The sequence below is a fragment of the Kogia breviceps genome, chromosome 13 (genome assembly GCF_026419965.1).
Source record: "Kogia breviceps isolate mKogBre1 chromosome 13, mKogBre1 haplotype 1, whole genome shotgun sequence".
NCBI classification, from domain to species: domain Eukaryota; kingdom Metazoa; phylum Chordata; class Mammalia; order Artiodactyla; family Physeteridae; genus Kogia; species Kogia breviceps.
The window spans coordinates 49,672,864-49,694,702 of NC_081322.1; the positions used below are offsets into that span (position 1 = coordinate 49,672,864).

The 21,839-nt window shown below is 39.9% G+C and overlaps 1 protein-coding gene across 1 annotated transcript in view; it reads left to right on the forward strand.

The window, feature by feature from the left end:
* Positions 1–21,839, forward strand: part of SLC35F1 (solute carrier family 35 member F1) — a 434,637-nt gene that overhangs the window by 349,260 nt on the left and 63,538 nt on the right. Inside the window, exons 4-5 of the mRNA XM_059083053.2 lie at positions 13,047–13,206; positions 19,566–19,722. Coding sequence (XP_058939036.1) covers positions 13,047–13,206; positions 19,566–19,722 — 317 coding nt within the window. The remainder of the gene's footprint in view (positions 1–13,046; positions 13,207–19,565; positions 19,723–21,839) is intronic.

Here is a 21,839-nt window from a genome sequence, read left to right on the forward strand (position 1 = left end):
TAAGAGAACATACTTTAATAACTAGGAAGTTCTGATGAACTGGCACAAGGGAACATATAAAATTCACACATTTAAATCCTTACCTAGAAACAAGAAAAATAGTCTGGTGAAAATCTTTTTCTAAATTCTGAAAATAGGACATTTTCTGGAAAATGGCTGTCATATAGTCATCATAATGACACATTTTAGTAGTTCGGATCTCCTGGGCAACATGATGGAAACATGGCTTCATCCAATATGAACATTTTAAGAAAGTAAAACCTAAACATTAAGTCCTAAGGTGTGGGGTTAGTGGGGGTCTAGGTGTTATGAATACAATAGCCCTGAGAAGAAAACATCTGGAGGGGTGGAGGGGGTCAGGGTGTCTACCAGAAAAGTCTGTTCCAAATGAAAGACACTGCTCCTGAAATTATACTCCTGGTCGGGTTTTCAAATGCCTCTGGGATGGCTGCTTGTCTAGGCCACTCAATTAAATGGTTCATGATTGTGTGTGAAGGTCCCTTTCCTAAATTATACGTCACTCTCTTCAGATGGACTGTCAGCCAAAAGAGGACTTTTATTGTCTCTGTGTTACTGAAGTTTGTCTTTTTTAAGATCATTCCCTGTTAACGATTCAGTTTTACTAACGGGAGATGAATTTATAATATATATCACTTTTAGAAACACAGGAGAATTGCCAATTAGAAGCAGAGGAAGGATGGAGGGGGAAATGTTCTCTTTCTTGGAATCACCTACCGGTTGCCTCAGGTTTAGCCTCTGACAGCTGGGCCGTGTGAGGGGAACGGAGCCCTGTGAATAGCCGGAGGGGAGCATTAATGAGGAGCTGAAGCCTGGCGGAGGAGTCTCTTTGGGGCAGAGAATTAGAAAGGGATGAGGTCACCTCCTCATTATGCTCTCCTGGAATGGAAGCAGTTGGGTAGCAGGTTTTTTGTTGTGTTTTACTTTTTTTTTTTTTTTTTTTTTTTTTTACAAACTGTTCACTTCCCTAGAGAAAGACTGATCTGACTCTTGTAGATTTTTTACACTCTCATAACAGGTGTTGTTTTATATATTTTGAAAGTAGTATATGCTCAAGAGAGGAAGTTTGGAAACCACAGAGATTTTGGGGAGTGGGGTTGTGAAGACTCCGTGAACCCATTCAAAGATAACCATTATTAACATTTTATTTTTATAAATTCTGATTTTCTCCTTCCGGAGATATTTATGCCTAATACTATGATATGTAGATTCTCAATGAAGAAATGAACTTTCACATGAAGATACGTGTCATCCAAACCAAGTTATGGCAGGAAGGAATGTCAAGGGACTTTTTTGTTCTCCCCATGATACCAACCAGGCCAGAGGAGACATCCATTCCCTTCTGACACTGGGAGAGTGGAAGAAAACTTCCTCTCTCTCCATTCCTTCTTGCTCCAACCCAAAGGGGAAATAGCTAATTAAGTATCCAGTAGAGGACTTTACCACTCAGTGGGGTTGTTATGCCTTAAAAGTAAACGAAAAGGAGGAAACAAGCTGTCTTCAGAGTGTTTCATTTCTCTCTGCTTTATGGACTGGTAAGAACTGTTCCTTACTGGAAGGATCCCTGAGACAGGGTCCAAGGTTTGAGGACCATTTACCCCAGTGTATCTGCCTAAGAAAGTTTAGGCTAAGTTAAAATTGGAGTGGGAGATAGGAGGCAACACTGCTTCTGGAATCCAAGTCTAAAGTTAATACAGTGAGAGTTGGATCTCCATTTGGTTCCTTGGGTCTCTTAGGTGAACTATGTGAAATTGTCAATATTGAAATTGTCATAATTGACCTACAAAAATGGCCATTCCAAATGGATCAAGCTATTATTTTCTGCCAGATAGAATCCACAGGAGAGGAGACATAACCACAAGCATCCAACATTAAAGAAGAAAACAGTACATGTAGCAAATTAGACCCAAAGGACAACCTCTAAATCTAGAGATTTTATCAGAGTGAAAACATAATGCTAAATATTTTCAGCTTTTCTGAAGGTATTTAAGGGTAATAATTTGAAGATAAAGGACAAGACATGTTGAGTTTTTAAGTCTATAAGTACAAAATGGGAATACCATGGACATTTCCTGAAATACCTATTGTTATTTTTATTTCTTTTAATTTTACTTTTTTTAACATCTTTATTGGAGTATAATTACTTTACATTGTTGTGTTAGTTGCTGCTGTATAACAAAGTGACTCAGCTATACATATACATATATCTCCATATCTCCTCCCTCTTGCATCTCCCTCCCACCCTCCCTATCCCAGCCCTCTAGGTGGTCACAAAGCACTGAGCCAATCTCCCTGTGCTATGCGGCTGCTTCCCACTAGCTATCTATTTTACATTTGGTAGTGTATATATGTCCATGCCACTCTCTCACTTCGTCCCAGCTTACACTTCCCCCTCTGCATGTCCTCAAGTCCATTCTCTACATCTGCATCTTTATTCCTGTCCTACCCATAGGTTTTTCAGATCCTTTTTTTTTTTTAGATTGCATATATATGTGCTTGCTTACGGTATTTGTTTTTCTCTTTCTGACTTACCTCACTCTGTATGACAGACACCAAGTACCTCCACCTCACTACAAATAACTCAATTTCGTTTCTTTTAATGGCTGAGTAATATTTCATTGTATATATGTGCCACGTCTTCTTTATCCATTCATCTGTCAATGGACGCTTAGGTTGCTTCCATGTCCTGACTATTGTAAATAGAGCTGCAATGAACATTGTGGTACATGACTCTTTTTGAATTATGGTTTTCTCATGGTATATGCCCACGAGTGAGACTGCTGGGTCATATGGTAATTCAATTTTTAGTTTTTTAAGGAACCTCCATACTGTTCTCCATAGTGGCTGTATCAATTTACATTCCCACCAATGGTGCAAGAGGGTTCCCTTTACTCCACACCCTCTCCAGCATTTATTGTTCGTAGATTTTATGATGATGGCCATTCTGACCAGTGTGAGGTGATATACCTCATTGTCGTTTTGATTTGCATTTCTTTAATGATTAGTGATGTTGAGCATCCTTTCATGTGTTTGTTGGCAATATGTATATCTTCTCTGGAGAAATGTCTATTTAGGTCTTCTGCCCATTTTTGGATTGGGTTGTTTGTTTTTCTGATATTGAGCTGCATCAGCTGTTTGTATATTTTGGAGATTAATCCTTTGTCAGTTGCTTCATTGGTAAATATTTTCTCCCATTCTGAGGGTTGTCTTTTCTCCTTGTTTATGGTTTCCTTTGCTGTGCAAAAGCTTTTAAGTTTCATTAGGTCTCATTTGTTTATTTTTGTTTTTGTTTCCATTTCTCTAAGGGGTGGGTCAAAAAGGATCTTGCTGAAATTGATGTCATAGAGTGTTCTGCCTATGTTTCCCTCTAGGAGTTTTATAATGTCTGGCCTTACATTTAGGTCTTTAATCCATATTGAATTTATTTTTGTGTATGGTATTAGGGAGTGTTCTGATTTCATTCTTTTACATGTAGCTGTCCAGTTTTCACAGCACCACTTATTGAAGAGGCTGTCTTTTCTCCATTGTATATTCTTGCCTCCTTTATCAAAGATAAGATGACCATATGTGTGTGGGTTTATCTCTGGGTTTTCTATCCTATTCCATTGATCTGTATTTCTGTTTTTGTTCCAGTACCATACTGCCTTGATTACCAAAGCTTTGTAGTATATTTGGAAGTCAGGGAACCTGATTCCTCCAGCTCCATTTTTCTTTCTCAAGATTGCTTTGGCTATTCGGGGTCTTTTGTGTTTCCATACAAATTGTGGAATTTTTTGTTCTAGTTCTGTAAAAATTGCCTTTGGTAGTTTGATAGGGATTGCATTGAATCTGTAGATTACTTTGGGTAATATAGTTATTTTTACAATATTGATTCTTCCAATCCAAGAACATGGTATATCTCTCCATCTTTTGGTATTATCTTTAATTTCTTTCATCAGTGTCTTATAATTTTCTGCATAAAGGTCTTTTGTCTCCTTAGGCAGGTTTATTCCTAGATATTTTATTCTTTTTGTTGCCATGGTAAATGGGAGTGTTTCCTTAATTTCCCTTTAAGATTTTTCATCATTAGTGTATAGGAATGCAAGAGATTTCTGTGCATTAATTTTGTGTCCTGCTCCTTTACCAAATTCAGTGATTAGCTCTAGTAGTTTTGTGGTAGCATCTTTAGGATTCTCTATGTATAGTATCATGTCATCTGCAAACACTGACGGTTTTACTTCTCCTTTTGTGATTTGGATTCCTTTTATATCTTTATCGTCTCTGATTGCTGTGGCTAAAATATCCAAAATTATGTTGAATAATAGTGGTGGGAGTGGGCAACCTTATCTTGTTCCTGATCTTAGTGGTAATGGTTTCAGTTTTTCACCATTGAGAACGATGTTGGCTGTGGGTTTGTCATATATGGCCTTTATTATGTTGAGGAAAGTTCCCTCTATGCTACTTTCTGGAGAGTTTTTATCATAAATGAGTGTTGAATTTTTTCGAAAGATTTTTCTGCAGCTATTGAGTTGATCATATGGTTTTTCCCCCTCAGTTTGTTAGTATGGTGTATCACCTTGATTGATTTGTGTATATTGAAGAATCCTTGCATTCCTGGGATAGACCCCACTTGATCATGGTGTATGATCCTTTTAATATGCTGCTGGATTCTGTTTGCTAGTGTTTTGTTGATGATTTTTGCATCTCTGTTCATCAGTGATCCTGGCCTATAGTCTTCGTTTTTGTGTGACATCTTTGTCTGGTTTTGGTATCAGGGTGATGGTGGCCGCATAAAATGAGTTTGGGAGTGTTCCTTCCTTTGCTGTATTTTGGAAGAGTTTGAGAAGGATAGGTGTTAGCTCTTCTCTAAATGTTTGGTGGAATTCATCTGTGAATCCATCTGGTCCTGGGCTTTTGTTTGTTGGAAGATTTTTAATCACAGTTTCAATTTCAGTGCTTGTGATTGGTCTGTTCATATTTTCTATTTTCCTGGTTCAGTCTCGGAAGGTTATGCTTTTCTAAGAATTTTTCCATTTCTTCCAGGGTGTCCATTTTATTGGCATATACTTGTTTGTAGTAATCTCTCACGATCTTTTGTATTTCTGAGTGTCAGTTGTTACTTCTCCTTTTTCATTTCTAATTCGATTGTTTTGAGTCTTCTCCCTTTTTTTCTTGATAAGTCTGGATAGTGGTTGATCAATTTTGTTTATCTTCTCAAAGAAACAGCTTATAGTTTTATTGATCTTTGCTATCATTTCCTTCTTCTTTTTCATTTATTTCTGATCTGATTTTTATGATTTCTTTCCTTCTGCTAACTTTGGGTTTTTTTTTGTTCTTCTTTCTCTAATTGCTTTAGTGTAAAGTTAGGTTGTTTATTTGAGAATTTTCTTGTTTCTTGAGTTAGGATTGTATTGCTATAAACCTCCCTCTTAGAGCTGCTTTTGCAGCATCCCATAGGTTTGGGGCCATCATGTTTTCATTGTCATTTGTTTCTAGGTATTTTTTGATTTCCTCTTTGATTTCTTCAGTGATCTCTTGGTTAGTTGGTAATGTATTGTTTAGCCTCCATGTGTTAGTATTTTTTACAGTTTTTTTCCTGTAATTGATATCTAGTCTCATAGAGTTGTGGTCGAAAAGATACCTGATATGATTTCAATATTCTTAAATTTACCAAGGCTTGATTTGTGACCCAAGACATGATCTCTCCTGGAGAATGTTCCATGAGCACTTTAAAAGAAAGTGTATTCTGTTGTTTTTGGATGGAATGTCCTATAAATATCAATTAAGTCCATCTAGTTTAATGTGTCATTTAAAGCTTGTGTTTCCTTCTTTATTTTCATTGTGGTTGATCTGTCCATTGATGAAAGTCGGGAGTTAAAATCCCCTACTATCATTATGTTACTGTTGATTTCCCCTTTTATGGCTGATAGCATTTGCCTTTTATATTGAGGTACTCCTATGTTGGGTGCATAAATATTTACAATTCTTATATCTTCATCTTGGATTGACCCCTTGATCATTATAGTGTCCTTCTTTGTCTCCTGTAATATTCTTTATTTTAAAGTCTATCTTGTCTGATATGAGAATTGCTACTCCAGCTTTCTTTTGCTTTCCATTTGCATGGAATATCTTTTTCTATCCCCTCACTTTCAGTCTGTAGGTGTCCCTAGCTCTGAAGTGGGTGTCTTGTAGACAGCATATATACGGATCTTGGTTTTTTATCCATTCAGCCCGTCTATGTCTTTTGGTCAGAGCAATTAATCCATTTACATTTAAGGTAATTATCGATATGTATGTTCCTATTATCATTTTCTTAATTGTTTTGGGTTTGTTACTGTAGGTCTTTTCCTTCTCTTGTGTTTCCTGCCTAGAGAAGTTCCTTTAGCATTTGTTGTAAAGCTGGTTTGGTGGTGCTGAATTCTCTTAGCTTTTGCTTGTCAGTAAAGGTTTCAATTTCTCCATCAAATCTGAATGAGATCCTGCCTGAGTAGAGTAATCTTGGTTGTAGGTTTTTCCCTTTCATCACTTTAAATATGTTCTGCCACTCCGTACTGCCTTCCAGAGTTTCTGCGGAAAGATCAGCAGTTAACCTTATGGGGATTCCCTTGTATGTTATTTGTTGCTTTTCCCTTGCTGCTTTTACTATTTTTTCTTTGTATTTAATTTTTGATAGTTTGATTAATATGTTTCTTGGCCTGTTTCTCCTTGGATTTATCCTGTTTGGTACTTTCTGTGCTTCCTGGACTTGACTGACTATTTCCTTTTCCATATTACAGAAGTTTTCAACTGTAATCTCTTCTAATATTTTCTCAGGCCCTTTCTTTTTCTGTTCATCTTCTGAGACCCCTATAATTGGAATGTTGGTGCGTTTAATGTTGTCCCAGTGGTCTCTGAGACTGTGCTCAGTTCTTTTCTTTCTTTTTTCTTTATTCTGCTCTGCGGTAGTTATTTCCACTATTTTATCTTCCAGGTCTCTTATCCGTTCTTCTGCCTCTGTTATTCTGCTATTGATTCCTTCTAGAGAGTTTTTAATTTCATTTATTGTGTTGTTCAACATTGTTGGTTTGCTATTTAGTTCTTCTAGGTCCCTGTAAAATATTACTTATATTTTCCCCATTCTATTTCCAAGATTTTGGATCATCTTTACAATCATTACTCTAAATTCTTTTTCAGGTAGACTGCCTATTTCCTCTTCATTTGTTTGGTCTCATGGATTTTTACCTTGCTCCTTCATCTGCTGGGTATTTCTCTGTCTTCTCATTTTGCTTACCTTACTATGTTTGGGGTCTCCTTTTCACAGGATGCAGGTTGCAGTTCCCGTTGTTTTTGGTGTCTGCCCCCAGTGGGTAAGGTTGTTTCAGTGGGTTGTGTAGGCTTCCTGGTGGAGGGGATGGTGCCTGTGTTCTGGTGGATGGGGCTGGATGTTGTCTTTCTGGTGAGCAGGACCGTGTCTGGTGGTGTGTTTTGGGGTCTCTGTGAACTTAGTATGATTCTAGGCAGCCTCTCTGCTAAAGGGTAGAGTTGTTTTACTGTCTTGCTAGCTCTTTGTCATGGGGTGTCCAGCACTGGAGCTTGCTGGTCATTTAGTGGAGCTGGGTCTTAGTGTTGAGACGGAGGTCTCTAGGACAGCTCTCGCCAATTGATATTATGTGGGGCCACGAGGTCTCTTCTGTTCCAATGTCCTGAACTTGGCTCTCCCACCTCAGAGGCACAGGCCTGACACCCAGCCAGAGCACCAGGACCCTGTCAGCTGCACAGCTCAGAAGAAAAGGGAGAAAAGAAGGAAAGAAAAATAAATAAAGTTATTAAATTTTAAAAATATTTTAATATATTATTTTTTTAAAAACTAATAAAAGAAAAAATAGAGCAATCAAACCAATAAACCAATCCACCAATTATAACAAGCACCGAAAACTAAGCTAAGATAAACATATAAATCAGAAACTAGTCAGTCACATACAGCCAACCACAAGTGTACAATTACTCCCAAAATCCACTTCCTCAATTTTGGGATGATTCGTTGTCTATTCAGGTATTCCTAAGATGCAGGGTATATCAAGTTGATTGTGGAGATTTAATCCGCTGCTTCTGAGGCTGCTGGGATAGATTTCCCTTTCTCGTCTTTTTTCGCACAGCTCCCGGGATTCAGCTTTGGATTTGACCCCACCTCTGCATGTAGGTCACCCTCTGGCAACTGTTCTTTGCCCAGACAGGACTGAGTTAAAGCAGTGGCTGATTAGGGGGCTCTGCATCACTCAGGCCGGGGAGGGGTACGGAATGCGGGGCGAGCCTGTAGTGGCAGAGGCCAGCATGACATTGCAACAGCCTGAGGTGTGCCATGTGTTCTCCCAGGGAAGTTGTCCCTGGTTCACAGAATCCTGGCAGAGGCGGGCTGCACACGCTCCTGGGAGGGGAGGTGGGGATAGTGACCTGTGCTTGCACACAGGCTTCTTGGGGGCAGCAGCAGCAGCCTTAGCATTTCATGCCAGTCTATGGTGTCCGCGCTGATAGCCATGACTCATGCCCGTCTCTGGAGCTCGTTCAGGTGGTACTCTGAATCCCCTCCCCTCATGCACCCCGAAACAATGGTCTCTTGCCTCTAGGCAGGTCCAGAATTTTTCCCGGACTCCCTCCCGTCTAGCTGTGGTGCACTAACCCCTTCAGGCTGTGTTCACACAGCAACCCCAGTCCTCTCCCTGGGGTCTGACCTCCGAAGCCCGAGCCTCAGCTCCCAGCCCCCGCCTGCCCTGGCAGGTGAGCAGACAAGCCTCTCAGGCTGGTGAGTGCTGGTCAGCACCGATCCTCTGTGAGGGAATCTCTCTGCTTTGCCCTCCGCACCCTGTTACTGCGCTTTCCTCCATGGCTCCGAAGCTTCCACCCTGCCACCCCTCATCTCCGCCAGTGAAGGGGCTTCCTAGTGTGTGGAAACCTTTCCTCCTTCACAGCTCCTTCCTACTGGTGCAGGTCCTGTGCCTATTCTTCTGTCTCTGTTTTTTCTTTTTTCTTTCGCCCTACCCAGGTACGTGGGGAGTTTCTTGCCTTTTGGGAAGTCTGAGGTCTTCTGCCAGCATTCAGTAGGTGTTCTGTAGGAGTTCCTCACCTGAAATACCTATTTTTAATTTGCAAAGCAATTCCCTCATCTTAGTTCATATTGGCCCGCTAATGGTGGACAAGTAAATAGCCACTAGCTTCCTAGAAAAAATGGCAATATGCATCAAGAATTTAACTCTGTAATTTCAGGCCAAGAATCTATCCTGAGGAAATATTTAAAACTACCAAGTTCAAATCAATATCCTGGTGTTATCATGATGATTTCATAGACTTTGCCCCAGTCTTTGAGCATGGTGTGCCTCAGCACCTCCATCAATCAAATCAGATAACCTGGGGTCGTAGACCTCACTGGCAGGTGTTACTTTAGGATGAATGATATAGAAGACTAAAATTAGCTTATATCTTTAGAGGGGAATGATGCCAGGTAAATCTAAGAGGTAATGAACTTTTCTTTCTGATGTTCTTGGAGATTTTTCAGAGTATAAGATAATTATGAAATAATATTCATTTGTTTAGTTTTGGGGTATTGATATTTTATAACTTCCTTTTGGATATAAAAATGTATGCGAAGAAAGGTAAATATATTTAAAAAGTTAATGACAGAACCTGAAGGTTTTTCAGTTCATTTTCTGCTTTCACAGCCCCAGTCGTGGGCATCTATTATAATGCTGCTCTCTTTTATTACTCTAACAACCTCTTTGCTAAGGGGTTAAGCTACCAGAAAATTATTGGAAATTTATTTTGTCAGTATGTTTTATACTATATGACCACAGGGGAAAAACTGGAGCCAAAAATCGCTAAAACATAATAGCCTGTTTACTAACAGCAACTCCCAAATGTTTTTTGTTTTTTGAGTTTTTTTGTCTCTAGTTACAAAAATCCCGGTGAGACCTCCACCTGTAGCAATTCCTGTTACTGATCTTCATTAAAATATGATTTTAAAAATATCAGGACAGGACTACGGCTGATACAACAGTTTGAGTGACGGGGAGTACATCACTTTACCTCTTGAAACTTCTGAATCCTCAGTTTTTATATAAAGGGCTCTGTGATTCTAAATTGGGGAGATACTGTCCCCGGGGGGGCGCTTGTAAATGTGTAGGAGCATTTTTTTTTTTAGTGGTCAGGGCCCAGTGGTGCTAAGTGCCCTGCAGAGAGCCTGCGGCAGTCCTGCGAAATGAAGAATCATCCCAGACCAAATACCGGAAGCAGCCTAGATTACCTCTAATTTCCCTTCTGACAGTCAGTGATACCAAGCGCCCCTCCATTCTTTGATTCATTTAGTCACCCATTGTTGATTCCCTACTGTATGCTGGGTGCCATGCTTCCCAGCTGAAATGTCCCAGAAACCCTGGTTTGTACTGTAGCCTTCTTTCCCCTTCTCTGCTTTCTAAGAGTCCTCCCTACCCGAAAGACCAACTGACACTCACAAATAAGGATTTTTCAGCTCAATCCATTAAGAGAACAGATCCCAGGACTCATCAAGTGCTTTGGGGTTTCTAATGACACTGAGAACCAGAAAAGCTCACTTGAGCCCTCCTCAAAGATTGGATAAAGGCCTGGTTTGCCTTCAGTAATTCAGGCATAGAGACCTTCAGCTTCACTGACTGAGGGCTTCCAGCCAGATAATGAAATCCCAATTGTGGAGCATGTAGGTAAATATTCTAACTGTTGATTCAATCATTTCTAATTTTTAAAGCAAAACACCAACTGTCTTCTGCCCAGTGAAGAGTTTTCACTGGCAAATACAAATTTCCTAATATACTTAAATGGCATTTGAGGCCAGCTGTACAACCTGCTTTAGAGCATTTTACCACATCAAGTAGGATCATTAACTTGCTAATTAACTGTGCAGTGAGTGACCATATGCTGTAGTGCAATCCTACCAGCCGTCACCCCTGAACTCGGCCCCTCCCGGAGTGCTGTGACGTGTGGGCTTAGCCCCCAGCCCATCACCGTGTTAGGGTTAACAGTGTTACTCAGCATTATCATTTCCCAGTAACCTCGGGGACAGCTTACTTTTCTGATTGCTTGCTCCATTCTGCAGAGGGGAAGACCGAGGCACGGAGAAGCATGAGGGTCTGTCCAGGTCACCAACAGCTTTTGGGATAGTGAGGATCCTAAGTGCTGTTTACAGTACCAAAAAAGCCATTCTGATGGTCAGGATGCTTTGCAAAGATACAAACATTTTTCAGCCTTTAATGAACGTTGGTGACTCTATTTTGCTGTTACTGATTATTAAAAATCCTTGTATGTATTTGTTCAGTAACTATTCTTGGATACTTCTCATAAGCCCAGCAGGACTCTGGGTGCTGGGAATATAGTACTGCTCTCATGGAACTCCAGACAAGTGGGAAGTCAGACATTATGCCAATAATTCCATATTAATTAAGAATTATTATAATTGACACTATAAAGGAGAGGTATAGGATACAAGGAAATCATTGAATAGGACCTGACCTAGCCTAGGGATCCTAGAGGCTTTCTTAAGGAGGCAGAATATAGGTGTGAGCCTGAAGAAGGAGGCAGGACTTCAAGAATTAGATGGAGCATTCCAGAAGGAGGGGGATGCATGAAGACCCGAGGCAGGAAGGAAGGGCTTGCTGCAGGTAGGAGATGATGCTAGTTCGGTCTAGGTGGTTGAAATGGCGTGAGTAGATTTAAGAAGTGTTTAGAAGGTGAACTGCCAGGATTTAGTGATCCATAGGATATAGACAGTAAGAGTAAAGGAGTGTTAGGGATCACTGCCCTGGATCTGGCTACTGGCTGGTAATGCCACCTGTTTAGGATTCTAGCAGAGGAGCTGTACTGTGCAGTAGGACCAGATCACCAGTTTCTCATTTGGTACATGGAGTCTGGAGTCCTGGGGGCCACCCGTGTATCTAGTGGAGACCCTGCCTCACATGGAGTAACCAGAAGTCACTGCATCTTACTGAGGTGTGGTAGAGACAACCAGTTCTGTGGAGTCCAGAGCATGTGTTTGGAAGCAGGGTATAGACTGGCATTGAGGTCCTTGTAATTTACAAAATGCTTCCACATGTGTTATCTTCAAGCTTCACAATGATCTTTAGAGAAAGTCAGTAGGAATTACTATCTTCATTATACTAACAGGAAATTGAGGCTTCCTGAGTTTGTGGGTTGCTCAAGGTCACACTGCTCTAAGTAAGGATCTAGTACTCACATTCAGATCTTCTGGCTCCTGACACAAGGTCTTCCCATTTCATTATGTTGTCTTGCTGCATGACCGGGACAGACTTTCCACCATCTCTTGGGGCTTCCATTTCAGAAGGAATCTCACTATTTGCACAAAATATATAGGAAATAAAGCCAAAGATTTTTTAAATACTCTGTTCATTCTTTTTTCTCCCTCCTTTATTTTAACTTTTTTTATACAGTATTTTTAAAGTATTTGTAAACTTTTGAGATTAATATTTGCATTTACATTTAGAGCAGTTTTTTTCCCTATAAAGAGTGAAATTTCAAAGAGAGATTAAAGTAACTTTTATTGGTAGTGCGGAGAAAGTTCTGGGAGAAATGAAGTGCAACTTTTGCCTAGATTCTAATAATTTATAAACTATTATAAGACCTCTGCCCCCTCACCTCCCATTCCCAGATCTACTCCCAGAGTGCTGGGACCATCTAAAACAGCTCCATCTATCCTCCCCACATCTGAGTGTCCCTGTGGAGTCGGCCAGGGTGCTGAGGAAGGTGGATGCCAAGCCTTCCTGACACCACAGGGGCAGGAGAATCTTCACCACCAGCCTGTCTTATTGATTTGCCTTCTTCCCTTTTCTTCAGATAGGGGATGTTTAAGTAAAGTTCATGTGCATTTGTTTCAGAGTCTGTTTTAATTGCATCAATTCTGGGTCGACCCAAAAACACAGATCCAGGGGAAATGCCCTTTCTGCAGAGCAAACTTATTTTTCGGACAGTTTCCATTATATGGAAAGTTTCCCTCTGAACTCCCTATTGTTGCTTCCCTCCTTCCCTCCCTGTAGCTCCTGGACTGTTTTGTGATCCCGGTTGTGATTTTGCTCTCCTGGTTCTTCCTGCTGATCCGGTACAAGGCTGTGCATTTCCTCGGCATCATCGTCTGCATCCTGGGGATGGGATGTATGGCGGGCGCAGATGTGCTTGTGGGAAGGCATCAGGGAGCAGGTGAGTCTCCGTGTTCACCGGGTTACTTGCCTCTGTGGGTGAGACCAACGCAAGACGTGGAATGTTCACGGTTCATGGTGGAAACAAGGAACCTGGGCTTCCTACTGTCTGTGTCTTACTCGTGTTTGTTCCCCTACACCTAGGACAGTGGCACATAGGAGGTGTTCATACATATTTCTTTAGTGAACAAAGGAAGCAAAATACAGCTTTCATGCCCATTCTGCAGGAACTCAGAAACATTCAAATGGTGTTTAAAGCTGAGAGTCAGGACCCACTTGGAGGATGTGTTGGGGGTCAAAGCTGCCTGATCCAGACCAGCTGGTTAGAGACGGTGTCAGTGGGTCAGGCCACTCCCGAGCCACAGGGACCTTCCCCACACCCCACCCGCCAACGCCTTCTCTGCCTCGTCAGAGAAAGTCTGAGCTTTCAGACTACTGGGTGAAGGTAGGTATACAGGCTTAAGAGTGGATATTTAACCTTTGGAGCCTAGATTAGGAATTCTCAATAATTTTATGAGGGAGGGCTAAGTGCAGTCTCCTCATGCATGTTTTTTGTTGGTGTATTTGTGGGGAGGTTTTGGGTAGCAGTCACAGGTCATTATCTTGTAGACCTACAGAGCTTCAAGGTTTACTCATCAAATTGCTATGAATCTTCTGAGGAGCCCTGGTTCAGAATGCTTTCCAGAGGACCACTTTTAAAGCATTGTAATTCTTTAAAATGCACCAAAAATCCTTGAGTTACAGAAGGTTTCAGGGGGGCAAGAAAAAAAATGATGTTCTTTGTTAACATCAGGAATAGGATAGAAAGTACCGACTCTTCTGTAGTTTTGGAATTGCCTTTTCTTGTGGAGAATTAGAGATTAAAAAGTTAAAATTGGAGCATTTCTCTTTGAGACTAGGTCATAAGAAATAGCTGAAATGAAAGTTGTTTATATTTTTAAGTTGCACCATAGAACTTTATGACTGAAAGGGACCTTGTTCGGCTCCTTTGTATTTGACACACAAAAACTCCAAGACACAGGGAAGCCAAGTGAGCTTCCCGAGGTCACAGAGCTGAGACTAGAACCCAAGTCTCCTGACCTCCTGGGCAGACTTCCTTCCCTCTCCCACATTGCTGGGAGCTGAAGATACAACACAGCAAAAGAGAGACAGCCTCTGTCCTCTCCATATGCTGCCTACAAAACGTAATCAGTCCCCACCTCAACAGATGGACTAAAAATACCTATGCCAGCTTTTCCCAGATTCTGTTCTATGAAGTAGTGTTTCCATGGGATATTGATATATATTACATGAAAAGGCTAGTTTTTGCTCTATACCTATCATGATCCCAATATAGATCATCTCTTTGGACCAATCAGACAATATTTTTGTCTGATACAACATGCCCAGTTGTTATAAAGTCATAATTTAATTACACTTTCTCAGCTTTGCTTGAACTGTGTAAATACAGACTAAGCAACATGTACCCTGATTTATGAAAAATTTGCTTTGCTGAACTCTAGCCATTCACCGTGGCCATCATTTTGTATCCATAGTCAAGGAAGACAATTGTCATTATAAATCTAAATATTTATGACCAAAATGTTAGACAAATTTGAATTGATTTCACTAGGTTGTATTCACTAATCCTGTAAAAAATGTTTTCTTGATTTCAATTGAAATGTTAGGAAAGGGGTACTAGTACTATTTAAGAAAAAGAAAGTAAGTCCATTTGGGACTTCAAAAGTGGTCATTTTTAAAGAGTGCAGGGCAGCTGAAACATGCTGGAGCAGTGTTTTATCTGTCCATGTGAATCTGTTTAAGGCCCACAGCATCTTTCCTGTTGTAACACATGAAGTACCAGTGTTAACAGAATTAAGTTTTATCATTGTTGAGTACCTTCCATGCTCATCTGATGATGCCTAACTACATGGCATAATGTTCTGACAGCAGCCCAAATTTAGGATCCAAGGGCTCATTTTACAAAATAATGACTGGGCATGCTTTACATCTACAAAAATATTAAATTAGACAGCAATTTAAGCTATCTTTTAAAATGTCCCCCAAAAAGAAAATAACACACTGATTTTGAGGACAATATAATCTTTGTGTGCATCCGTATCAAAAATGTTCCATTTGTTACCAGTCTTACTGTAGAGTTGGTTCAATTGCATTAATTCGCCAGTGACGGAACTTTTCTAAAATCCTTCAGGCACTCACCAGAACTTTAATCAGGCATTCAGCCCGATTTAAATTGTCATCACTGTATCGGGAAAAGATGACTGACTTAGTCCTTTTCATATTGCTTAGTCCACGATTCTCCTTAGCTTGGGATTTTGAAAATTCTGTCCTCAAGCACTTTTGATATCAGCTGTGGAGACTCTGCCTTGGAGCCTGTGGAATGGTCTACAAAGTGGGACAGACACAAAAACACTTACATTCCAATTCTACACTTGTCTCAGGAACAACTGATCATCCACTATAGGTGCTCCCATGCCTTTGAGCTCAGCTGAAAGGAGATGTCTTTTTCCAAGTTTGTCAGTGAAAATCGGTGGGACTAATATGTGCATTCCCTCTTTGCCACCTTCCTCCAGCATTATAAGTCTCCTCTGAGAGACCAGCTCTGCATTTATTGATGCATGGCAGAAAGGCATGCAATGAAGTGGCTCCTGAGAATATGATAGAGGTTGGAGGGTGTAAAAATGACTTAATAAGGCCAAAGAGATTTCTCCATGACATTTCTACTTTCCTTGGAAAACTTATAGATATAAAAGGGAAGGTAAGAAAATAATAAGATTAAGATAAAACTCAATTAAAATAGATCCTTATCATAAAATGTATTTCTTGCTCTTCAAAGTATCTTCTTTCTACCATAATACATTTATTGCATCTTATAGTTCACTTATCAAAGATGTTAGATAACCATAATGACATTTTCTTTACTACCAGACATAATTTTGTGTTTATTTCAAAAGAGAGAAAACATTTTCAAAGAATTAGATAATTAAACATAATTTTTTAAAGTGACAATTTTATTGGTGCCAGGCACGTTCCTGTACATCATCTTATTTAGTCCTCCTAATTATGCAAAGAAAGTATTTTCTCATTTTTACAGCTGAAGAAATCAAGGTTCAGGGAAGATAAGAAACATGTGCAAGTGCACACCAGTACTAAATGGTGTGGCCTAGATGTGAAATCTTTCGGCTACACCACTTAATACTTATTCTTCCATAATTGTGACTCATGTAAGAAAGGTACCATTGTTCAATTGCAGTAAAGTAGGATGAATGACTGTCCCAGATAGGCCAGAATGGAAGGGTTTCCCTTTTTTAGCACTTTCTGTGCTAAAATCAAGAGAGTCCCAGGAAAACAAAGCAGTTGGTCATATTTAAAACTCAAAAATATTCAGTGAGATGGGTTCATTTTCATAAATTGCATTAGCAGTCTTTCAACACTCTAGAATACTATAATTCACCATTTATTCTTGAAATAGTGGTAAGTAATGATTTTAAATAATATTCCCTCTTCTCCTTCCACAACCACACAGACACAAATATCCTTCCAAACATGGTGTTTATAGTACTTAATCAAAAATCTAATAAGGAAAACCAATTCTTGCAAAGCAGTCATGACTGGGTTGATTAGAACTAAGAAGCAATCCAAAATGAGAAATGGCCAGCCCAAACAGACAGGTGGTGATTCAAAGGGAACGATTGATTCACTCTTTTTTAACCACCATTTACTGAACACTTAATAAGCGCCAGATGCTATGTTAAGCATTTTACATTATTTTGCATTTTTAAATCTTATTGACACTATTTTAAGGTATCCTCACCATAATCTCATTTTAAATTAAGGAAACACAAGTCAGAAAGACTATAGCTTGCCCAATGTTTAACAACTAGTAAGTGACAGAGATGTGATTAGAACCCATGTCTACCTGAATTGAAAGATGTCACCACTCAAAATCTTTACCATGAGATGTATTAAGACCTTTTCCATCGGCTCAATTCATTTAAACATTTATTGAGAACTTATAATGTGCCAGGATCTGTGCTAGGGACCGCAGAGAATATAAAGCGATGTAAGTCACAGTAGACCCTTCAACCCTACTCTATAAGAAAACAGGAAGGGGAAGACAGGCAAGTTAACAAATAACAGACGTGAAGCAAAGTGCAGTGGGAGCCATACACAGTGACAATGGCGTGAAATTCAGAGGAGAGAAAGAAGGCACTGGGTTGAATGAACTTCTCATAATTTCAGATGTGTACATTTGCCCCAAATTTGCAAATCATTTTCACTCATTGTGGTTTCAACCATACGTAAGTGACACAGTTGCTAGATATAATTTTCCCCATGAACTTTGAGAGAAATTGACTCTACCATGTCAGATATCTATTGCCTTAATAGGGCATGAAACATAGAATAATATATTGTAATTTCCAGTTAACTAGATACAAATTGTAGGTACAAAATATTATATCAAACACTGCATTATACAATATGGTTGGATAAAATCATGTCCTAGTTAGTTTAACTATATTTAATCATCTAAGATTTCATACATGCTATATGTATAGGTACCCACTTTCAAATGATTTAAAAACTGATAAATACACTTACTAATAAAATTTTAATAAGTAATATTTAATCACTTTGTTACCGATAACTTAGGAAATACTTCTAAACTTGCAGTTACACAAAATTGTATCATTATTAACAATAATTATCACTGCATTGGTGAAAATTCAAAGTACTCAGGAGTAGATTCCATATAGTCAAAGGCTTAACAGAATAGACCATAATGATATAAATGTGGAGCTTGAAAAAGATTGTTGAGACTCTTCATTGAAACAGTGTGGCCTCTTTTTAGGACTTTTAAAAGATGGACTGATGTTTCCCTAATTTCTATTAAAATACTTCATTATAATTTAACTTTCTTGAATCCATTCATATAAAATTAATTTCATGTAACCAAGAATTCTATCAAGCAGCACTTCCACACTTCACTAATACAACAATAATTGATATCATAATAATGGCCCCATGTCATCACAAGATTCTGAAATCGGTCCTTATTGAAAAGTGACTGAATCATGTTCATTATAATTTTATGGTCTTAGTAATGGATACTTTTTACTTTATGGGTTATTCCACAAATGCACTCCTTAAAATTAGAAGTTTTGTCATGATTTTCTAGTTGACACATAAAAAAAGATTCATCAGGTTGCTCTGTAACAGCAACCTTCATTTCACTGGAAGACACACCCAGGGACACAGCCATGAGGTCTGGTTCCTCATTGGAGCTTCCTCATGTTCTTGGGCCACCCACTCCCCATGAGCCCCGGGAGGGTTCCCAACCCTCGCAGTTCCAGACTCTCAGCTCCATTTCCTTGAACTCCAGAAAGCTCTTCTGCCTTTCGGGGTATCTTTTCTCTCTCTGATTCTTACCAGCAGTGGGAAGCTGTCTTAGAAAAAGTGACACTAATTAGAGTAAATGTGTCTCCAGGGACAACCACAAAGACGTGAGTGAAGAGGTCTCTCCCCAAGCCCAGCCCAGATTCTTTTATGTGAAACCTCTTCCTAGAGAATGTGTAGTGCTCCCAACTGTACAGTGAACATCTGGCTCTGCAGTTTTAGGTTGTTCCAGCTAATCTGGAAATCCAAGGCTACTCTAAGGTGGGTCTCTTCCTTAGAATCACGCTGGAGAGAGCGCCCTCCCAATCCCGCACCTCTTCTGCCCCAGAGCTGCATGTCTGCTGAGCTCCCATGAGCCAACTACACAGGACACAGCTGGAGGCTCCTTGGGTACAAGCCCACTGTGAGGCCACCAGCTGCTGATTTCCACTGTCCTTTCCTAACTTCACACTTCCTGGAGTGGAAAGAGTTGGCCTAAGTATAGGAAATAGCTAGGTACAGAATTTATGAGAGATTGGACAGAAACCAAAACTAACCAAAATTGAATTTAGAACAAACAGATATTTTTATGAAAGAAGAAAAATACGAATGTCATAATGAATTACATATATTTTCACCCTTATGTTACTTATTTTAGGGGAGTTGAAAATTTCAACCCATAATCCCTTTCGCTCAGACAGAAGACTTGGGGCTTTATGGAGAGGGTACAATCTAGAAGAAACTGGTCCCTTTCTTAGCTAGGGAAGACTTCTTGTTGGGGACATAGGCAACCTTTTTATATCACAATGTAACTGGAGCACACATAAACGGACTTTACTAAATCTCAGTTGGCAAAATACAGAACGTCTATAAAAATGTCAGAAAAGAATAGGCATAGGAAGCTGATTTTGCTGATCCCAAATTCTTGTTAGGAAAATTTTAATAAAGCTTCCTCTTTTTTTTTTTTTTTTTTTTGTTTCCTAGGGGAAAATAAGCTGGTAGGGGACCTTCTGGTCTTAGGGGGAGCCACGCTCTACGGTATCTCTAATGTCTGGGAAGAATACATCATCCGAACCCTGAGCCGAGTGGAATTCCTGGGAATGATTGGACTCTTCGGGGCATTTTTCAGTGGAATTCAGTTGTGAGTAAAAATTAGAAATTCAGGCAGTCGATACGCTTATTCTTACAATTTTTTTTTTCATTTGGGGTATGGTTGTTCACTTTATTTTACAAAAGTCAAAGGTAGAAACCTGTCACCAACCTCCCACATGAAATCTGAAAAACTCAGTATCTTTATTAGTAAATTTCTTCCAAACTAAATGAATTTTTAATGGATGTATTTAATGGACTTTGAAGATTATTTACAAGAATACATGAGAAGTACATTGATTCTCCCAAACCAGCCAAGGAGGTTTTACTTAGAGAAACAGACAAACTAAGTGTAAATGCCGTGATTTGATGCACTTCCAAAAAGGCACATTCTGTTTACTACTGACAACCAGTAAACTAGTCTTACTAGTAACCACCACTAGAAAACTCATAGTTTAAATTTTCCTTTTATAAATTTTTTCTTTTATTGCCCATGGATTTGCACAAGTGAACCATATTTCAAATTCATCTCTTAGGGAATTCCCTGGCAGCCCAGTGGTTAGGATTCAGCACTTTCACTGCCATGGCTCGTGTTCAATCCCTGGTAGGAGAACTAAGATCCCACAAGCAGTGCGCATGGCCAAAGAAAAACCAAACAAAAATGAAAAACAAAAACCAAATTCATCTCTTAGAAATTTAGTGTTTCCATCTTCCTTAAATGAGTGAAGATATAACACAGGCATTCACTAAGCATCAAAAAGTCAGAAACAACAATTTTGCAATAATTCTGGCATTGGAACGTATAAGTCATCACTGACTAGGCCTCAAAAGTTGTTGCAAGAATAAGTGTCAAACAAAGCATAATTTTCCACCAATAAAGACCATGGATTTTAGTTTCACATAAGAGATAAAGAAGGATAGTATGACCTCCAGTCTAATTTCAGCAGATCCTTCTCTGCAAAACAAGTAATTCTGATTTCACCAAATCACTTTCTACAAAGTAAGTTCTTTGTACTGGGGCAGTGTCTGAAATTATTTATGGAAGCTATTTTGGCATCACTTTAAACTGGTTTTGCAAATAGGCTGTTTCCAAGCATCCTCCAAACTTCAGTATCCTGAGATAGAGGTGAAAAAGCTCCATAGCAAACAAGGCAAGGACATGGGAAGACTCTCTAAGAAAGATTTATTTTTGGTTCATTTTGAAAGCATACTGGCATTTTAAAGTTCCTAAATTTGGTGCTTCAGCTTTGTAAGAGGAAAAGAAATAGCCTAGTTCAACTGTTCATAACCAACATTTTGTAGATGGATGGCTCATTTTATGGATTATTATTCTTGAATCCAAAAAAATACCTTCAGAGATCTAGCACTCATCTGCTTCAGTTATAGGCCATTAGAGTTGACAGAGCCCTTCAGAAACACTGCTGCCAAAATAGTGGAAGTGGCACATGAGTGTGTTTGGCGAACGGGATACATTGAGGGCACACTGAAACCAAAGGGACACCGGTGGAGCTGTGCCCCCCTCCCCTCCTGGTCCTCTTCCAGAGCAGTGGTTCTCAGAGTGTAGTTCTCTGACCAGCAGCACTGGCACGGCATGAAACCTGTCAGAAACACACATCCGTGGGCCCCATCCAGATCTACTGAATCAGACTTTCGAGGGATGGGGCCCAGGAAAGCGTTTTAACATGCTTTCCAGGTGGCGGTTTTGTACATTTAAGTTTGAGCACCACTGCCCTGAAGAGTGCTCAGTCAGAAAACTGATTAAACCTGCAACCTCGCCATATACTTTTGAGAAAGCATCTAAGCAAGAAGCGAAGTCTGGAGGCAGACTGGATGAGAAGGACTGCGGAGGGTCTGTGCTCCACCATGCCCACTGGCTCACTCACCAAACAAGATCCTGTAGGGATATACCTTGGGCTGGGCTGCCTAATGAGACTTGCCTCTGAGTGATCCAGAGTAATTTTTTTTTTTTTTTTTTTTTTGCGGTACGCGGGCCTCTCACTGTTGTGGCCTCTCCCGTTGCGGAGCACAGGCTCAGTAGTTGTGGCTCACAGGCCCAGCCGCTCCGCGGCATGTGGGATCTTCCCGGACCGGGGCACGAACCCATGTCCCCTGCATCGGCAGGCGGACTCTCAACCACTGTGCCACCAGGGAAGCCCCAGAGTAATTTTT